Below are 20,228 nucleotides of genomic sequence, written 5' to 3'. Positions count from 1 at the left end.
TCTTAGAATTAAAATGTAAAATGTATTTGTAACAACAATGTAATTATGTGTTTTTTGTCAATTTTGCCCATAAATAAAACTGCTTTGTTTTATATTCTACTTTAATCCACATGAGCAGAGCTTTAAACTAAAGTTTATCTCATCTAATTCTGCATCACTATTGACTAAATTAGTTGTAGTTTCTTTGTTATTTATTTATTGTTGATATCGTTTAATAAACCCCCATTAAAGACATTATTGTAAACCAAAATTAAAGAATCGTCAAAACGAAGTGGATTCACAGCAACAATTGGAAGCTCTGACCTGAGAGGAGTAGTTTGCCCTCTCTGGGTGGGTGGAGTGCTCCTGCTCCAGGTGGAGGAGTTTAAATATCTTGTTCAGAAGTGAGGGAAGATCGCAGTGTGACAGGCGGGTTCAAGCGGCGCCCACGGTTATGCTGTACTGGTCTGTTGTGGTGAAGAGCCAGAAATTAAAACTCTCAATTTACCGGTCGAACTTTGTTCCAGTACTCATCTATAGTCATGAGCTCTGGGTCATGACCAGAAGAATGAGGTCCTGGATGATAGCGGCTGAACTGCATTTGGTAAAAATGTTTCTTTGAATGAGTTGGCTCAAAAAAAAAACTCAATTCAAATAAAAATCCTTTTATTTTGACAGTTCAAGAATGAAAGGTGACATGGAAACTCGTAGAGTTGAATGCCTCACATGTCTAATGTTCTCATCCCAACAGCAGAGAGAAATTGTCAAATTTCACCCCAATCCTTTCAACATAAAAGAAGCAGAACTGAGGCTTTTATTTTGAAATAACAGAACAGATTTACATTCAAGAAAAAAGGTTTCTAAAAACGTTGGTTTGTTGCTATTAAATGGGACATTTGAGAGTTTTCAGACTCCGACTCAAACCTCTCAGCAATTACCCACAATGCCCCCTCCCCAAAGTCTGACTTTAATTTCAGTTCCCATCTTTGAGCCTCACTCAGAAAACCACTGTAGTTTTTCCATTGCCTGCACACGCAGCAGCTCACTGCTGTCTCGTCACTTTCACAATAAAACATTTTCTTTGTGTTTGTTTTGGACAGGAAACAGTGCAACATTCCAGCTTTTTGTAACAATCAAGCGTTTGTTTGAAATATAAATTGGAATCAGCTCACATCCAAGATGAGAGCTGCTGAGATTTATGGTGCCTTCACTTTGCTGAGGCTGTGAGGGAGCAGGGTGGGCTGACTTTACGGCAAAGACCCCGGCTCAGATCTGGAAGTAATCATCTCGTTGGGGCTCCTCGGCCCCCTCCCTATGATGTCACTGGAGTTTTCTTGCATGATGTCCAGGATGGTACTCAAAATACTTTTTTTTTTCTCTTTGAGTACCTCTTTATTCATTCCTTTTGATTCCTCAGGTGTTACTTCTTCCCACTTTGTAAAACTGAACCGTCACAAAAGGCTGAGATCAGCTGGAATTTTTCCACGCCAAATTCCCAGACAGTCGGGGGTTCTTTGCTCTTGAGACAGAGTGAGGTTGGCCTTGTTTCAAACACAGCAGTGGGCCTCCTCCTCAATTACTGCTGAAACCAAAATCTGCAATCTTTTGTAAGTTTGAGCCCAAAACCCATTTATGTGTTTTTAAGTTTTCAGTTTTGGCGGGAAAACCTGGGAAAGTAACATTTTATCTTAAAAAAAATGGAACATACTGATGGTAAAAGAGAATCTGGTTCAGTCTGGAGGGGTTTGTCACATGACAAATCACTGTGGGAGTCCAAGATGGAACATGACCCCCTGATATTGATCAGGTTAGAGGTCAGAGCCGGCGACTGGAAAAGCAAATCCCTCCATAGAAAAGATTATCTGAGAAATGGAATCAATCAATTCTGCTTTTTCTGCTCCCTCACCTTTGAAGAAATTCCCTGCCCAGCCAGAAGGGGGCAGCAGCTCAACCACAGGAGTAAACAGAGCCCCCCACTCCTTCAGGGGAGGAAAATCTTCGGGAGGTGGGAGGCTCTCCTGTCCGACTCTTTGTCATGACAAGACTTTGCTCCGTGGTTTGATGCTGGAGCCATGGAGGAGAACTTCAGCTCCGCCGGAGAACTCCTCAGCATGTGAGCGCGGGACGCACAGCGGAGGTGAGAAGCTTTTATTTTGGAAACACGGGGAAGCGGGACGTCCCTGTTGAAGACTCAGGGATGCTCCAGAGAACTAAACTGTCTGCACTTTTTATGCTAATTAATATGAACAATTCGGTAAAAACGCAACCTGATGATGACAGGAGTGTGCGCGCGTGCTTAAGGGCGCGTAGGTTTATTAGAATTTTCCAAAACTCACCAAAACAGTTTTTTTTAAAAACCTAAGATAGTGTTGGTAACTTATAAAGAATATAAGATAGGAAAGATGGATTCAACCATTGTAGCCTATTAGTAAATGTTACTAATATAACTTAAATACTTACGTTTTGTAGCAGTAGTGGTCACGTGATCATTAAGAAGACACTTTTTTCTTCCTTTTTTTTCTTTTTTGCAAAAAAAGAAAAGATTATCAAGTGTGGTCAAGTCCAAACCAAATCTATAAAATCTCAATATATGGCGTGCATGAAAAATTCAGACATCAAAATTCTGTCTTGTAATATTTTTTAAATTTCTTTTATTTTGAAAAAACAAATCAAATTCATTCTGATTTATGGGTAAAAGAATGGGTGTTGCTGCTAAAAATCTGCACCACTAAAGATGAAAAGTGAGTTTGTAGCTGTTTTTCAGTCAACATGGGAATGCAACATAACAAATCTATTTTTTTTTTTTTTTTTTTTGAGTAAAGTTTATTTTTCTGAACTTAGATTTGTGAGGCAACACACGTCTGTTGCAATGTGGAAATATTTTTCCTTCACCACCAAAGCCATTTTGTAAGTGGCCTCTTTTCCATCTGTTTCCATCTGCTTGTGCAATATTTCCCCCTCCTCTTTCTTTTAATCACATAAATTGATTGAGTTACACCTCCTGCCTTTGAGCCAAGGCGGGGGTTTTGGCCCTCCTCATTCACTATGGAGGTCTGAAGAATGAACTCATGCTGACTGGATGTGTAAGAGGATACCCTGCTTCCTGTCAGCTCTCTCCAGACGCCACAACCAGAATATCTTAGATCAGCCGATGATGTCTTCCAGTGTTCAAGTGTCAGGAGTCTGACTTTACATCTTAATCACATTTAATCTGGAGGAAAAATAAAATATTTAACTCCAAAAACTTTCGAGCCCCAAAAGTAAAAAATAAGTGAGGGTCTAATGAGTTCAGCATGACTTATTAGGTGAATGTGTATGTTGGGCCCCGAGGAATACTTTCTCGTGAGTCAGGGGCCGTATGATGATTTCATCGCCAAGTTCTGCTTTCTTGGCTCCGTTGGGTACAGTGGGTCAGACATACGGCTCTCTTTTGGGTCTGTTTTAACACTTATAGTCATTTGGAAAGTTTTTTTTTCCTTGCCTCTGCTTTGAATATGCACATCTGGAATGTGAGTTGGAATCAAGGCTTTTTTTTTTGTTTAGAATTTTGGAGGGAAAGAGCTTCAAACTGATTTTTTATGAGTCTCTCTTAATGGAAGTCTTGTTTTGTTCATTGCTGCAAGATTGACAAAGGGATTGACTAAAGTGGATGTTTTGTTTATCTAAAATGTTGGAATTTTTAATCAGTGCATGATATGGGAAAGTTTTTTTGTTGTACTATTTTTAAAATCGGACAAAAAAAAAAAACGTTGCTGAACCAAAAATATCTCGGCCTACAACAGAGCTGAAGCACAGAGGCGATTCTGAGAGTTTCCTATTGATTTCCTGTCTTGTTATGCAGCAGTCCCAGCTGAATCCTGCTTCCTGAGCTCAGATCCGACAGACAAGGGGGCTTACTGTGATGAACAGCATGCTTCCTCAGAGGGGTGTCGCCACTATGGGCTACACATCAGGTAACACTCATTTTTGGACTCTTATCACTCAAACTTGGTTACTCATGTGTACTGATTTAGCTTTTAGTCTAATCCAGGGGTCTGCCTGCAACCTCAGGCTCCTTGACTTTGAAAAAAAAGCAAAAAAGTTGATGTAATTAATTAATTGTTGTCATTTATGTTTAGATTTTTAACATGTCAGATAAGTGAGAAAAATGATGGTAAATGGTTAAATCTACACTCCTTCCATCCATTCATCCATCCACTCTACTTTACTCTACTTGTCTGTCCGTTCATCCATCAATTCATCCATCCATCCATCCATCCATCCATCCATCCATCCATACATCCTTCTTTACTCTATTTGTCCATTCGTTTATCCATCCATCTGTCTGTGCCTACATCCATCCGTCCGTCCATCCATCCCTCTATTCCTCCATCCCTCCATCCATCCGTCCATCCATCCTTCCATCCCTCTATACCTCCATCCCTCCATCCATTCATCCATCCATTATCCATCCCTACTTTACTCTATTTGTTCGCCCGTCCATCTATTCCTCCATTCCTCCATCCCTCCATCCATCCATCCATCCATCCATCCATGATCCATCCATCCATCCATGATCCATCCATCCATGATCCATCCATCCATGATCCATCCATCCATCATCCATCCATCCATCCATCCATCCATCCATCCATCCATCCATCATCCATCCATCATCCCTACTTTACTCTATTTGTCCGTTCATCCATCCATCCATCCATCCATCCATCCATCCATCCATCCATCCATCCATCCATCCATCCTCATTGTTGGAAAATGCTGTGTTTGGCTTTGTTTTTTTGTTTTTACTTATTTAATTCAAGTCAATCTGCTGCAATAGCAGGATCTCATTTAACACAGGGTGTATTTTATTCTGAAAGGAACTGAGATGTCCAGCTGACGAGAGTGAAAGAAGTTAAAGTTGCCATTTTTAGAAAAAAATGTAAGCATAAAAAAAACTTAATGTTATAAATGAATGGTCAGAAAACATGCATAAAGTGTGTTTCTTGTTGAGTTTGGTTCAGTAAAGAAACTGGAACAGATGCTGCATCTGGCATTAAAAGACTCCTGGTCCAATCTGTCATCATCATCATTCAAAAAGCTGGACTACGTCAACACTCAATGGCCTGGAATTCTCTCCCTCTTATCGGTGTATGTTTGGTGTTAGTGTATTTGGTTTGTTCATCAAAGCTGAAATTTCTTCTCAGAAAACAAACTTCTGGCTGACCTCTAGCTCATTTTGAGGGGAAGAGTCATGCTGGAGGTATTTGATAGGCTTTCTGTTCAGAGAACTGCATCAGTCTTTCAGAAAACCTGCTATTAATTCATTAAGCACAGCTTTGTGAAAGGGTTGTGGAAATGCTGCGATATCAAATAAACCATAATCATGCTGCATACTTTGCGTTCGTCCAGCTCCTGGCTCAGCTTGTTTGGGTTGCCCTCAGGACTTTTGTTGAGGCTGTGGGACCTCGTCTTGGTCGACCAGCCTTCTTCCATTTTTAGAAGAGTCTAAACCACTGATTGAGCCAGTGTTTGTGTTGGGCTCAGAACTTTATGACAGCACATACTTCACCGGTTTCCCCCCCTCTTACTCAGCATGGTGGTACCACTTCTTTCTGCTGAGCTTTTGCTTGCCGTTGTTTTTTTTTGCTAAAGTCGACTCTTTTATAGCTTTTTCTTTTGTTGAACCCTCTTTTCTCCACAGATTGTGTAAAGATTGAGCACGGCGGCAGTGGCTCAGCAGGTGGGACTTTGCTGAGGGGCTCCCGCTCCAAAGCGGAGCTTCAGGAGCTCATGGAGACTCTGCAGCGCAGAAAGAGTGCCCTGGAGGCCAGCCTCAGGGCTGCAGAGTGCAGCCGCAAGTACCTCAGCGTGCCTCCCCCCGTCGGATCCCAGCCCAGCAGGCCGCTGTCAGTCCTCAGCACTGCAGAGCGCCCCCCGTCCGCCTTAAGAAACTTCTCTTACATCACCAGCAGCAGCGTGCCTCCATCACCGCGTCAAGGCGAGCGCTCGCTTAACTCAAACGGCTCGCTTCGTCCCCCCCAGACCCGTCATCAGTCTCAGGACAGCCTGCTGAACCCCAACTCAGAGGAAGGGGGCTCTACGCTGTCTGCATACGGGGAAGCTGTGCTTCGCTCGCCCAGGGTCAGAAGTGGAGCAGCCAGTATGCCCTCGAGCCCTCGAATAGGGCGCAGGGTCTACTCCCAAGGGAAAGCTGGAGTGGACGTCAGGCAGAGGAAGTACTCCACCGGGTCTCTCAACAGTCTGGGGAAGCACAGTCGCTCTTTACCACGGCTTCACAACGCCGCAGACCCCCCTCCTCTGTCGCTGCCTTCTCGTCACATAGCAGGATCTCACCGGGGGGCGGCCTCAGCCGGACAAAGACGCAGTCTTTCATCCTTAGAGCAGCCTCCAGATGTGACAGTACCAGCCAGTATGCCCAACACGCCCAGGAGGTCCAGCCTGACTTCTCTGAGCTCACTTGGTGTGGAGCTTGACGGAACCGGCTTGGATCTCCCAATGGCAGAGAGACGACTGTCCTTTGGAAAGAGCTTCTTAAGTCCAGGACATAGAGTGGGCAGCATCAGCTCACTGAACGGCAAAGAGGAGCTGAAAGATTACCACCAGCACCAGAGAGACGAGCGGCTCCGGGAGCAGAAAGTGCAGAGATTGGTGAGTTTTTCACACTTAAAAAAATCCTTCAACACCTTCTTTGAGATTCAGCCTTCAATGTTCTGCCTGCAGGAATGCCAGAGACTAGAAACCATCCTGAACCTGTGCACTGAGTTGGGTCAAGTGGCCAGAGAGCCAAGCGGCTCTTCGGTTTCTGACCTGCAGAAGATCAACAAGGAGCTGGAGAAGTTGCAGGTGTCGGACGACGAGTCTGTGTTCTCCGATTCGCCCAGCAGTTCTGCTCCCGACCGCCAGCAGAGCAGCTACAGAGAGGCCCGATCCCGCTCACCTGCCACCAGCCTGGACAGCAGCGCCCCGTCTCCATCCGCACACCACAGAACCAAAGTAAACATCATCAAGTTTGTGTTCTTCTTACAAAAAGTTTACTTTAGAATCTTTACTGTTTCTGTTTTCTAAAGGGTTTTAAACTGAAAGTTTATATAGTGCACTACTTACTACACTTTATAGTGTTTTTGCCATTTTGTAGAGCTGTCTGAATCTACAATTCCAAAATTCAGAGTCCCAGGAATTTCCCAGAAGTCTCTGCAAAATACACAGTGTGCATTGATTTTACTATGTTGGCAAAAATAGACCACAATGCATTGCGTTTGATAAATTCTTCTCACAAAAAAATAGTTTCAAAAGTTTTTTATAACACATCCGATTTTTCATCATCAGAACACATTTGATTCATCAATACTCTGGAAAATCTATAATGTCATATTTGCGGTATTTAAAAAAAAAATAGTGAGCATGGAGTCTGAATTGGGCACTAAATAGTCATTATGTATTTTTTTTGTAGTTAGGAAATAAGCATATGATCTGTTTTTAATCATTTTTTAATTTGAATATTTAGATTAAACAGCAGATCTTCATGGAGGTGAATCTATCAAAGACCTCCATGTCAGTTTGTTAAAGTAGTGATGATGTTCTACCAACATTTGATACATCAGAGGAGGGATGAAACAGGTGGAACCAACAACAAATGCTATTTTGAATCGGTAATGACATTACCATAATCTCTGTCACTCAATGTCAACCATGTCCTGGTCACCAGTGAGCTCAAAAGTCCATTTTTGTTTCCAAATTTACAATATTTTCTTCAAGTTTACTTTTTTACCAGTTTCAACATTTTTTTTCTAAATATATATGTATTTTTCAAAGTTACAATCTGTTTTTTAAGTCATTTTAAGCTGGTTTTGATTTGACTCCATACATTAGTGACTTACAAAAGAACCCCCTCCTCCAGGTTCATTCTCACCTCAAATTTAAAGTATGTTTAATATGCTAATGCTAGTGTAGACTTTTACTGAAGGGCACTTAGATTGGTCTGGTTTGTTTTTGTCTAATCTGAAAAAAAAGTTATTCTTGAAATATAAAGTTTGTTTAGGGGTGTAGGGAAAAATTGATTTGGTGATATATCGCGATATTTTCACTTGGCGATACTTGTATGTATCGATTTAAAATGGTGACAAGACGATATTTATCGCATATGAGCATCCTTCAGCTAAACCCCTGACTACTAGTTGGCAGCTCACTGAGCCTCTTTGAGCAGCTCTACGCCGAGACCAAAACAACAAAAACAAGAAGATCTCATGAGAACCAGCTTGTGTTAAATGTTCATTCAACGTTGCAGTTTTTGTTGTTCTGAGACATGTACTATTTAGTTTTTACTTGGAATGGGCACAGAATCAAAACTCCATGTTACTTTGCTGCCAGTATCAGTACACAGTTGCTTACTGTTGTGATCATTAAATATACTATTTTATTAAATCAAATTTCCAAGTAAAAGTTAAGAATTGTTCTGGTAGAGTCTTGGGATGTATTGCACTATGTATCGTGAGACACACATCGGGATATGTTTTGTTTTGCCAGTTGTTTTAAGTTTAATTATAGTTTCTGTAATGTAATTTAGATATTTTAACTGAATTATTTACAGTCAGAAGTACATTTATTGTATATGTGGAGAAACGTCCAAATGTCGATTTCTAATCTGATTTACTAAAATCAACCAAATCTGGATGTTTTAAACCATTACAGATTGATTTAGTGGTTGTTAAGGATTAAAAAAGAAGTCACTTTGAGCATTTGTAATGGTGACATTAAGGTAGAATATCAGATCTAAAAGAAAAACAAGTCACTTTGTTGGTTTTTTCCTGCAGATGCTGCACTAGGAGGTAATGAGATGCTTCCCTTTTGTGGAATGTAAATAGTCTAGCTTGTTTATCCCTGCTTGTTTACCTTTCGTGACACGAGGGGATCACTTTTATAATCACATTAAATGGCATTTTTTAAATCTTCTTTTTCTTCTAATGAAGCTCATCCAAGAACGCCTGTGTTTCATTCTTAATTAAAATCTGCTGCCTGTGTGACGCAACGGGAAATCACAGCTTCTCCCTTTTCATGAATTATAATGGGAAGCATCGCTGCACATCCTGAGAGTCAATGAACATGTTGAATCCACAGAAAAAAAATAAACACTCACCACATCATTTACAGTATTTTTCTTCCCAGGAAGACCACCCCCTCACTGTATTATTTTTTCCACTTCACAGACAGACAGAAAAAAAAATGAAATATACTGTCTGGTTTTAATGAAGAAGTCCTAGTTTTGTTGTAGGACTGAGCCATTCAAACTGCAGAAGGAGGGGGTAACAGGAAATGACTCTATCCCACAGGGAGTCGGTGTGCGTTTGTGTTAGAGTGCACGCACATCTGTGCACGCCTGCGTGAGTGGAAGAATGCGAGTACGCAGACGGGCTTTTCCAGATGTTTCTTGCCTGCAACAGGAGTAAGGGTGCTAAAAAATAATAACAAATCCAGGTAATCAGTTTTTATTCTAGTGTAAGAGACAAAATATGCAAAAGTCACATGTATTAAACCCATGCACTGGTTGAGACGGTGGTTTCTGCTAAGGTTCATTTGTGACAGATGTTTACAGACTCTAAATACCTTCAGTCCAGCATTCCTCAAAGCAGTAAGACCAGAGAAAAACATTGTTCTGGGAAAACTCTGACTCCCTCAGGTCTCCGGTTATAATAAATTCAGAAAAATACATGTTAAAGGAGATCTTAGCAATAAGGAAAAGTGCAAAGATGTAGCCAGATATGTGGGAGTTATTTGGCATCAGAGGAAAATGACATAAAAAAATTCCATTACAGCTATCAGAAAAAAATCCTGCTCTTGTTGTCAGCAATCCAGTTTTGGATTAGTTAAAACTGCAGCTGTTGTCATCAAACTTGTTTAAAACCGATGCTGTGAACAGACAGATTATTGTTCTGGCATATAAAAAAAAATAAAAATTCTCATCCAAGAATCCAGAGGGATCCTGGAAGAAATAATGACGGAGAAGTTCTAATAAACATGGAGCTTTGTATTGATCCAAGCTGTGACTTGCATTCCTGATGTCATGCAGGCGCTGGAGAGCATGCAGCTGAAACAAGAGGTCACTCACATCGAGGAAGAAAGGATCCAAGTTCTGAATAACATTGAGGAGCTGGAGCAAAAGATCAAAGACCTGGACAACCAGATGGAGGAGTCTCTGCGAGAGGTGCAATAAACCAGATTTCCCCTCATTTTTCTCCACGATAACTCAAAAAAGTTAGAAAAACCTTATTTTAAAAAAAGAAAATGTTTAAGATTTTGAAGAAATCTGCAGGATATTGCATGCTCATTGATGTCTGACCTCTAAGATGGAAACTTCTCCTCCACCTCGCAGGCTATGACTTGTTTAGCTTAAGTAGTTCAGGTTTTATCGACAAAAAGTTTTGACATGTTTTTTGTTTTTTAACCCTTGAAAATGTATTTTAAGGCTAACATGCAGTTATGCTTACAGGTCAATACTTCTAGTTAGGTTTAGAAAAGAAAAAGATGTAGAAGAAGTTGCATCAAATGCATTAAACTCACATCAACGTAATTTGTAGATGTCATATAGATTTAAACACAACTTTACCCATTCATTTTGAGGAAAATTAGAGGATTTACTTTAATTTAAATCAGTTTTTGTGTATTTAAAGTAGTCTTTTAATGCCGTCAGGAGTGTTGAGAGTACTGAACAAATAATGCCTTTTTACTCTAATGAAATAATGTAAGGTATTACTACCTTCATTTTCAGTACTATTGCATGTTTAGGAACTTGTGCATTTCAACTAAATAACTGCCCAAAATGTAATTATTCAGAACAGCAAGACTAAAATCAACAGATCAAAGAAAATGCATGAAACTGTTTTTTAAACTACTTTTTATCAATCATTTTAAGCAATTTTAATTAATTCATTTACCCAATGAGTTTCACACCCAGTCACTTTAATTTTTATGGTCCTTGAAGTTCTACTCCGATCATCCTTTGATATATTGTCAGAGGGTTCCCAATATATATATTTTTTTCATTATGATTATGAAATTTTGAGACAAAATATAAAAAAAACAGTGTTGTTTTTAATTCTTAGCTTTTGCAGAGCAGCAGATGTTTATAAGAAATTGTTGTGGGTGGGATCATTGGCCTGGACCAACTCCGCCCCCTTCCCCTCCCTCTCACTGACAGCTCAGAGGAGAGAGCTTGTGGCCCGCCCGGCATCACGATTTAAATGGATCGTCAGAAATGCATTTTAAAGCTTAATCTTCTTTAAATGTGTCCTCTGCCATGAGACAAATGTCATAAGAACATGTTAAAAACACCAAAAACTCAATTTTTCTTGGAGTGGGTCTTTAAAGTTTAGTCCTGTTGTTACATTTTCTGCTTGCTGTCGTTACTTTTGTTGAAGGTGTAGTGCTTTAACCCGCATTTTAGAGTTGTTGTCTTTCTGAGGCCCTCAGATCAGTGGTTCTCTATTTGGTCTCTGTTTTAAAGAAGCTCTTAAATCTTTATTTTCATTTGTGTGGACTAAACTGGACTTTTTGATTTCACTTCTTTTACTTTGACAAAAATATGCAATATGTTTAGCATTCGATTTTCCAGCACATCACCATATTTTTGTCACTATTTATTACCGTATGTTATGCCTCTGCAAGTTTTACAAAGAAAATAACTTGAAGAAAATAATCAGTCATGTATGGCATTTGCAATTCTGAGACCAAAAAAAAAAATGGAGTAAGAAAATATACAAAATATTATACTGATATGATCATCCCCTGAATGTGAATTGAGACTTTTTTGTGTTTCCTGCAGGTGGAGGTGGAGTGTGCTCTGCTGGATGGAGAACAGGAGTCTGAGATGGCTCAGCTTCAGAGGGAGAAGGAGCTCCTGGAGGAACTCAAGGGAAAAATAAACAATACTGATAAGAAAAATGACACAGAGACATCTCAGGTATGAATGGATAAAATATAAAAATTGGAAACTTTAATTTTTGTCATATTTTTTACCACTAAAGTCAAATTTATGCGTTTCACTTATGAGTCAACAGTGTGTTTCTTCTTTAGCCCCTTCATGTCCCTAATTTGGAACGTACCATTACATCTACTTAATTTAGCTGAACTCACGCTGGAATAATCTAAACCCTACATTTAAGAAATATAAAGTTTGCTATATTTTGGTTTGAGAGATATGGAAAATAATCCAAACTTTTGTTTTCCCCATTTCCATTTAATGGAGATTTAAACTCAAAAACATATCTAAGTGCTTTTGCTTCAGTATGCACTCTCATGTGTCTCTGGTGTTTCTTAGGAAACAGAGAAGCAGTCACAAAGTCCAGAGGACTTAGAGTTTCAGAGGTTGGAAAGTGAAATTAAGCAGGACGAGGAAAAAGAGAATCAAAGCCAGGAGCTGCTGCGAGAGATCGCCGACTGTCAGCGTCTCGCTGTCTCTCGCAAGGTACGATCAGTGAGGTCATGTGAGCATTCATGGAGCGTGCAGTTATTGCATGTAAAAGCACTAAAAGTAGATCTTTGCAAGATATAAAGAAAAATCCATAAATTGGATTTAATATTGCTTCTTTAGATTGCATTAGATTCTAGTTTTTGTTACTAAACTTTTGCAGGTTGTGCTTAAAATCTCAGAGGTGAAAGAAATTGTTGGAGAAATTAGTCCTGCTTTAGATTTCAGCACTTTTTGTTGCAAGATTAAGCGCATTATTTCAGCGTCTGCTAAAATTCCTGACCTTCTGCTGAACTCATTCCGCTGCACCGATCTGTTCCAAAGGAGCGAATCATGACTCTGAAGAAGCAGTCCTCACAGATTACTCTGCAGGCTCAGCAAGAAAGAGAGAATTTCCAGAGAGAAAAGAACAACCTGCTCATCATGCTTCAGAAGGTAAGAAAATCCTCCGCATTTCCACCATCTAAACGTCTATTTTTAAGGAAGCTAAAGAGCGTCTGCTGTCTGCAGGAAAGAGAAAAGCTGTCATCTTTAGAAGGAAAGTATGCAGAATTGTCTGAAGGACAGTCCTTCACCAGCAACCCAGTCACCATCAAAGAGGTGGGACTCGATTACAGGAACACCACTGCAATACTTTACCTAAATTGACGTCTGAGTTCTCTGATTTGTGTAATTCAGCATCTACACTCCCTGAAGGAAAGGAGAAGAAGCTGCAAAGACATTTCATCCCACCCAACTGAAAGTGTACCTCTCAGGAGGAGCCAGCAGCTCCTCAGCTCCTACGGCAGGTCTATTGGACGCTCACTTCCTTCCAAGGTCAGCTCTTTCAGAATCAGTCAGAACAAAGAGTCCAATTTAAAATAAAAGTATTCATTACTGTTACTGTATCTTCCATTAAAGCATTTGGTAATGGAGTCTGAGAAAGCTGGTTTGGTGTCTGGCCTCCTGAAAAGGGGAATTTAGTGTTACTTATGAAGTAAGCTGTTCTCCCATGAGAGTGATCCACCCAAACAGGAATTCTCTCTCTGGTTTACAACACCCATTCAGCTCAGGAAGCACTTATGTGAACTTAGCAAGAGATCTTTGCAGTTTTGGAAAGATTGATCTGAGCGTGCGATCCCTTTTTTTTTTTTTTTTCCCACAGGCTCACCTTCCTTTATCCCAAAGCTCCAGTTGTGGCAGCGTCCTCCCACAAAACTTCAGCTTCTCCCCCCGGGACGTAAACACCCGCAGGCTGGCCAAGAGTGAGTTGCAGTGACAAACTGCGGCGTCTTTTTCAAACCAAATCCAGTTGTCATTAAAGTTTTCATGAGGGTTGTTAACTGGAGAGTGAGGAAACAATCCAGATTTATGTATGACTCAATAACTGTATTTTTTTTTTTTTTACATTTTGTTTCTTTCAGCAGGCAACAACCACGAAGACAGACAAAGGCAAAGCGATTTCTGCTCCAGGATGGTGTCTGAATCCTTCTTGGACTCCTTTTCCTATCCAGACAACTGCCAGACTCTGGACGCGGTGAGCGTGGACAGCTCTGACAGCCTGGAGACCAGCTTCTCCGCCTGCTCCCCCGACAACATCTCCAGGTGGGAAAAACTAGACATTAACTGTGAAGGATGTGCCCGAATTCCTTCACTACTCACTACACATTTGCATTTGAACAATATTTCATGTGAAAAAAAAATAAATTTTCATCTATTTTTTAAAAAACATCCAAGATTCATCACCAGAATATAGTTAATTCATAACTAGTCTTTATAAAATGCTTGTATTTATTTGGTTTTTACTTTGAGAAATCGATAATGTTGTATTTGCTGTTTAAAAAAAAAGTAGTGAGCATAGTGACTGAATAGAAATATTCCTGCTCCATATGTTTTTTTTAGTAATTAGGGTGATAATTTAAAGTCCAATTAAAAGTTAAAGTCCCATTAGTTCTCACACACCTTGGTGTGTGAAAGTTGTTCTGCACATGTGACCTGTCCCCTAGGGGAGTGGTGAACTGCAGACACACAGGACACTCATTAAACATTTGGTGGTTTAACCCCCCAATCCAACCCCTTAATGCTGAGTGTCAAACAGAAAGGCGCTCGGTCCCTTTGGTATGACTCAGTCTGGACTTGAACTCATGACCTTATAGTCTTAGAGCGGACGCTCCACCACAAGGCCACTGAGCTGGACATATCTCAGAACGGCTCAGAGTGAGTGTGACGTCACACATAGAAAATGACTCGCTTCTGGTTTCAGCAAAACTAAAGTCAATTCAGTTTTTTTTTCTTTTTTTTGCGATATGGAGGCCACCATGTTGGAACCAGACGACGCCAATAAGTAGTGATTGGCTCGAGTCGGTCTGTGAACATTTCTATAACAACTATTCTGACCAATCAGGAGTGAGCTTGTTTTAAAGCCACACCCTTGAAAGCAGGGTTTGGGGAATCTGTCAATCAAACATTTTATACATTCGATGTAAAAACCACATACTTTTCCCTGAGGCATCTGATTGGTCCGTTTGTGACTTGAATAACTTGCGTTACAGAAATAGCATGGTGAAAACATTGTGAGTAGTTGTTTTTGGCTTATATATTGACTGGGTAAAAGCTGTTTATTTCTGAGTAGAAGAAGATAGATTTTGGATATTTGGAACATCAGGGGGAGGGGTCACTCAGTCCAGTTCTCATAAACAGTGAAATGAAATGACCTTATTAGCACAGACAGAAGGCGTGGTTTTGAAGTTTGATTCATCTTCACCTTTTGATAGATCCCCTTTAGACGGGCTTCAACCTGTTCTTCACTCATTGACTGTAAATTGCAAAACTTATATTAACACCTCCACAAAAACAGACATCTTATTTTGAAAAATATTTGTATACTCTTAAAAACCTCACTTTACAATCTTTTTGTTGTTGTTTTTATGATAAAAATTGTTGTCATCATGTGAGAAAAAAAAAACTTTTTTTAAGGGATTTTGTTTATTTTTTTTTTATTATTTTAAACCTTTTTTTCCCCAATTATCTTCTCACATGGTACCATTTAAAAAAAAAAACTGTAAAAGTGGGAAACCACATGAGAAGTCATGCCCGGGTTATTTGTTTGGGAAGTCTTGTGATCTCAAGTAGGTTAAAATCACAGGATCTGATGAAAGTAATCTGGCTCTCCAACCCTTACCGAGATCTGCCCTCACACTGGTTGGTTAGATTGGGCCTATGTAGGTTACCTCTGTCGGGAGTTCTCCAAAGGAGCTAATAGCAGAGAAAATGATATTTGAAAGGATGCAGAAACTTCTTTTATGCTCTAACGACTTCTTTCCTCCAGTGCCAGCACGTCCAACATGGCAAAGATTGAGGAGATGGAGCGTCTGCTGCGAGAAGCTCAAGCTGAGAAGCAGAGACTCCTCGAGCATCGGGTAACAAGCCAAGCATAATGGAAACTTGTAGATGTTTGTGTTTTATGGCCAACTTTTGGTTCACATGTGGTTTTGTTTGCAGGAACGGGAGATGGAGGTTCGCAGGCAAGCGCTGGAGGAGGAGCGGCGACGGAGAGAGGACCTGGAAAAACGACTGCAGGAGGAGACCTGCAGGAGACAGAAACTTGTGGAGCGGGAGGTGAAGCTCAGGGAGAAACAGAGATCTCAGGTGACTGCACTAAATGACTCTCTATGTTTCCAAAAGCAGGATATAATAGTTTTGTGCCTCTTTTCCATAGTCACGACTCCTGACTCGCTACCTCCCTGTAAGAAAAGACGACTTTGATCTTTACGGCCACATTGAAGGAGCCGGGCACAACCCCAACGCCTGCTTTCATTTGGCCATCACAGATAAAACCTGCCGAGGATTCCTCGTCAAGATGGGCGGAAAAATCAAAACGTGGAAAAAACGTTGGTTTGTGTTTGACCATAACCGCAGGACTCTCACGTATTATGCAGGTGAACATCTTCACCCTTTTGAGCTTCTGTGCAGCTTCAAACGGGACGAGCTCGCGTCCCTCTTAAGCCAGGAGTGGCTGTGAGGAATAGGGTGCTTTGATCATAGCTTTTGCTTATGCTTCCCACTGCAGACAAACACGAGACCAAGATGAAAGGGGTCATTTACTTCCAAGCCATAGAGGAGGTGTACTATGACCATTTAAAGAACGCACACAAAGTAAGTCTTCTGCTGATGTGTGTGTGTGTGTGTTTCCAACAGCTGCCATCTTTGAAAGTGGCCTCTTTTAGTGTAAACACTGAAAAATCTGTTTGTCCTCTTCTCCTTCCCACACATGCTTCTCTTTACATCTCCCTCCTTAATTACCTTCCTTTTATTGCATATTTTTTTTCCTTCACACACCAGAGCCCCAATCCCTCACTGACCTTCAGTGTGAAGACCCACGATCGGGTGTACTACATGGTGGCTCCGTCTCCTGAGGCCATGCGTATCTGGATGGATGTTATCGTAACGGGCGCTGAAGGACACATGCATTTCATGGTCTAACACTTTGTTTAGTTACCATTGAGACCAATGGGAAAACTTGCAGCATTCTGTTCCTGTCGAGGCTGATGTCACATAGAAGATGGATTTTCATCAGGTTAACCAAGCATTGACTTCTCCCAAAGAGCTCATTGTGAAGCATGAAAATACATGAGAAAATCTACCATCTTAAAGACCCACTCCTATCATCTTTTGGGCTATTGTTAAAGCATTCCTAGTGGTCTTTTAATTATGATTATTACGTTTTTTGTCAAAATATTTTTAAAAAGTGTTGTTTTTTCAGGACATAGTTTCTGTAGTACATAAGAAATTTGCCTCTGAGTTGTGGGCGGGACCATTTTGGTTTTTTTTGCAATTCCTTAGACCTCGGAAAAGAGCTTTTGGTCCGATGGGGACCTGGTGGCAGACAGCTGAAAATCATTAGCCGGAAGGAAGTCCAATACCAGAACATCAACGCCCCCACCCCCACCCTCACATCAGTCAAAAAGACTAAAGCCTTGTTTCCACTGAGCAGTCCGGTATGGTCCGGTATTTTGAGCGTTTCCATTGTAAAATACAATACAACTAGAGGACCCCCATTTAAAGTGTTGCCACCCACTGATTGACAGAAAGCATCATTATAGCGCTAAGCTAGCATTTCCGTTTTTTCTCTTTATAGCGGTATTCTTCTTAGCCGCCTGCAATCTTCCTTCAAACAACATTAAATTCCTGTTATACACGATGTACAAAAAGTAAAGCAATCAATGGATGACCTCCATTGTAGTTACTTTTCTAGTCGTTGCATTACAATGACACGTTAGCAGTCTACACTACGTATACGCCATGAAAACAAACCGCTCAGTGGAAGCAAGACTTAACTGAGTGGAAACGCTCACCAGAATTAACTGGTCTGTACCATTTCTTACCGGACCAGACGGCTCTGTGAAACGAGGCTTCAAATATGACCTAAACAGCTACGTTTTTTTTGTGTTTGAAGCTTTGAACCTTTAAGACCTCAAGTGTCCCTGTTAAAAACCTACAATGCTCTTTTGACATAGCGTAACTCCTTACATGATCAATGTGAATTAGCTGATCTGCACAGAAAAGCGGCTTTGCGCTGGTGAACAACACATTAAAGCAATTTTTCACCTTTATGCAACACATTAGCTGCTAATTAGCTCTTGCTAAAAGCATTATGATATGGGTACGGGACTTCTGCTCTTCTGCATGTCTATGATTTTATATCCGTCCTTACTAAATAAATACATTCAAATTCAAATTACTACTATAAAGTGTTATATTCCAGCACAATGCAGCTCTTCTCCGCGACAGAATAAGCTGTTTCACGTTGATCGCATAAAGGGTTGAAGCTAACTGCGATCAAATGTAAACACTGGTCTGAAGCTAAAGCAGCAATGTAAAAGTCTTTTTAAATCTAAACACTTTTTTAAATACCCTTTTAAAAATTAAACAAACGTTTTACCCTCCTTTTATATATTTTAAGATAATTCTGAACACTAAACAGTTTATTCACATTTAGAAGTTTTAATAAAAGTGGATACAACTTGTGAAATTTCCGTCTCTTCGGCTAATAATATTCAGGTGCCATCAGGTCCTCTTGTGTGGCCCGCACGACGTATCTTTTACATCACAAATACAATATTTTTCAAACTTCATTTATTTCTGTTCCCGATTCATAACAATTTTAATAAATAAATACTTAATATGTGGCCTCAGGGGATTGGTCGAATGCAGAGAACAAATTTCCCACACGAGGTGCATGACAACTGATGGGACTTTAAATTGACTTTATATGTTTTCCATCATCTGAAAAATACCACAAGAAAATGTCAAAATCACCAAGAGCACAATTTTCATTGGAGTGGGTTTTTAAGCTATCTCTTTCCTGTTTTCCTTCCATCACAATTTTCCTCTTTCAGTTTGCAATAATATAACAGGTGCTCTTTAAAATGTCTCAGAACGTATGCAACACGTTTATTTTTCATTTTTCTACACGGTGTCATGCTCCACTTTTCTTCTTCTACGTCTGTTTGGGCTTTTCAGTATGAAATTTGGATTCAGTTTTGAGCGCTGTGAGTTTCAAATGATCCTCACTATTAGGAGAAGCAGAAATGCAGATTTATTATTTTATTTTCTTACATTATACAGATAAAGCCATTATTTTGCTATGTTTGTACTCTTCTTTCTCTACTTGCTGCTTCCATACAACCAATATAAGCTGATATTTTCTGCTTACCCTATAGCAGGATTGAATGTGTCCTCTTTAAAACAGATTTTCAACCAAAAGACAGTTTGATTTTACTTCCAGTCGTTACAGAAACAGTGTTACATGATTATTTACTTGTTTTTTTCTGAAATGAATCACTGCCTAATCAGCAGTGACTCTGTGTTGCACGGCTTCCTCTGTGCAGAGGGCTCCCTCTGTCTGCAGAGGCCTGACAGGATGAGTTGCGCAGCGTTGGCGTTGCATTTACTGCGTCGTCATCCTGTTCTGTTTCCCCAGCAGAGGTCCTCAGCGCACAGTCTTTGCACCAGAATGACGTAATGGTCAGGGTGAAGTCCTCTACACAGATAATCAGAATCTGAGAAAATCGGGCCTTCTATATTTTCATTTTTTGTGGTATGTGCAAATATATGCCTTTGAGAGCACATGCATAGGAGGCCTTTTGAAAGAATAGTTAAACTGCATACGTTTAGTCTGCATGTGTTAGGGCTAATGCAGCAGGCCGTCTGTATTTGATAACAGGCGTTTGTTTCTGATAACAGCCGGGTCGATGCTGTTTGTGAGGGCGAGTGTTGGGATCATTCGGGGCCTTGTCCTGATGAGCCCTGCATCTATCAAAGCAAAACGATATTTTAGTACATGCTATATTTTATATTTGTATAAAGTAACAATCCTGACTCTGCTTTAGGTTTTTATTTTCAAACTGTGTCATAAATAAATAACTGGTTATGAAATGTTTTGTTGCTTTTTCTGTTTGAAACTGTGGATTTGTGAATGTTGGAGCACTTAAAAGACACTCATTAATCATCATAAATGACACTTTCTTGTGGATATTATGTTTAATATTTAATGTAGTGGGATTTAAAGAGCTCACAGGATACAGTTACACAAATGGGTGCTCATATCTATTACAGTCTGTCTTCAAGCGGGAGAGCTTAATGTGATCAAGCTTTAAGAGTGGAAACAGTTGTTGACGTGATTTTTTTTTCAACACTAGCTTAAAGAATTGCTTAAAAGTCAAATCTATTTAGCATAAGAAGACCCTGTTGGACCATAACTGAAGTACTACCACTGGTTAGAAAGAGCGGTACAGATTTAACACAC

General features: G+C 40.2%; 1 protein-coding gene across 2 annotated transcripts; it reads left to right on the top strand.

Annotated features, from left to right (window-relative positions):
* Window positions 1-1,568: 1,568 nt before the first annotated feature.
* On the top strand, window positions 1,569-19,934 carry phldb2a (pleckstrin homology-like domain, family B, member 2a). 2 transcript variants are annotated; one of them, XM_024265936.2, is made up of 17 exons: window positions 1,569-2,116; window positions 3,821-3,932; window positions 5,663-6,630; window positions 6,703-6,975; window positions 10,046-10,180; window positions 11,798-11,935; window positions 12,293-12,439; window positions 12,767-12,877; window positions 12,953-13,042; window positions 13,121-13,258; window positions 13,587-13,686; window positions 13,849-14,026; window positions 15,750-15,840; window positions 15,923-16,069; window positions 16,140-16,359; window positions 16,491-16,576; window positions 16,763-19,934. In XM_024265936.2, exons 2-17 carry the CDS (start codon window positions 3,881-3,883, stop codon window positions 16,901-16,903), a joined length of 3,015 nt encoding a protein of 1,004 aa, XP_024121704.1. In that variant the 5' UTR covers window positions 1,569-2,116; window positions 3,821-3,880; the 3' UTR covers window positions 16,904-19,934. The 2 variants fall into 2 exon arrangements, with proteins under 2 accessions (XP_024121704.1, XP_024121702.1); XM_024265934.2 differs by having other exon boundaries at window positions 1,572-2,116; window positions 13,846-14,026; window positions 16,763-19,933.
* Window positions 19,935-20,228: the final 294 nt, after the last annotated feature.

Source organism: Oryzias melastigma, linkage group LG14 (genome assembly GCF_002922805.2).
Source record: "Oryzias melastigma strain HK-1 linkage group LG14, ASM292280v2, whole genome shotgun sequence".
NCBI lineage: Eukaryota > Metazoa > Chordata > Actinopteri > Beloniformes > Adrianichthyidae > Oryzias > Oryzias melastigma.
The sequence above is the reverse complement of the archived record's forward strand: the minus strand, read 5'-3'. Positions and strand labels throughout refer to the sequence as shown.

What these genes read in the sequence shown, in the direction of transcription:
- phldb2a (XM_024265934.2), top strand. Translation starts at nt 3,881, where the DNA reads ATGAACAGCATGCTTCCTCAGAGGGGTGTCGCCACTATGGGCTACACA. An exon ending in CACTATGGGCTACACATCAG is followed by an intron (nt 3,933 to 5,662) that starts GTAACACTCATT and finishes TTTTCTCCACAG; the next exon opens with ATTGTGTAAAGATTGAGCAC. An exon ending in AGCAGAAAGTGCAGAGATTG is followed by an intron (nt 6,631 to 6,702) that starts GTGAGTTTTTCA and finishes TTCTGCCTGCAG; the next exon opens with GAATGCCAGAGACTAGAAAC.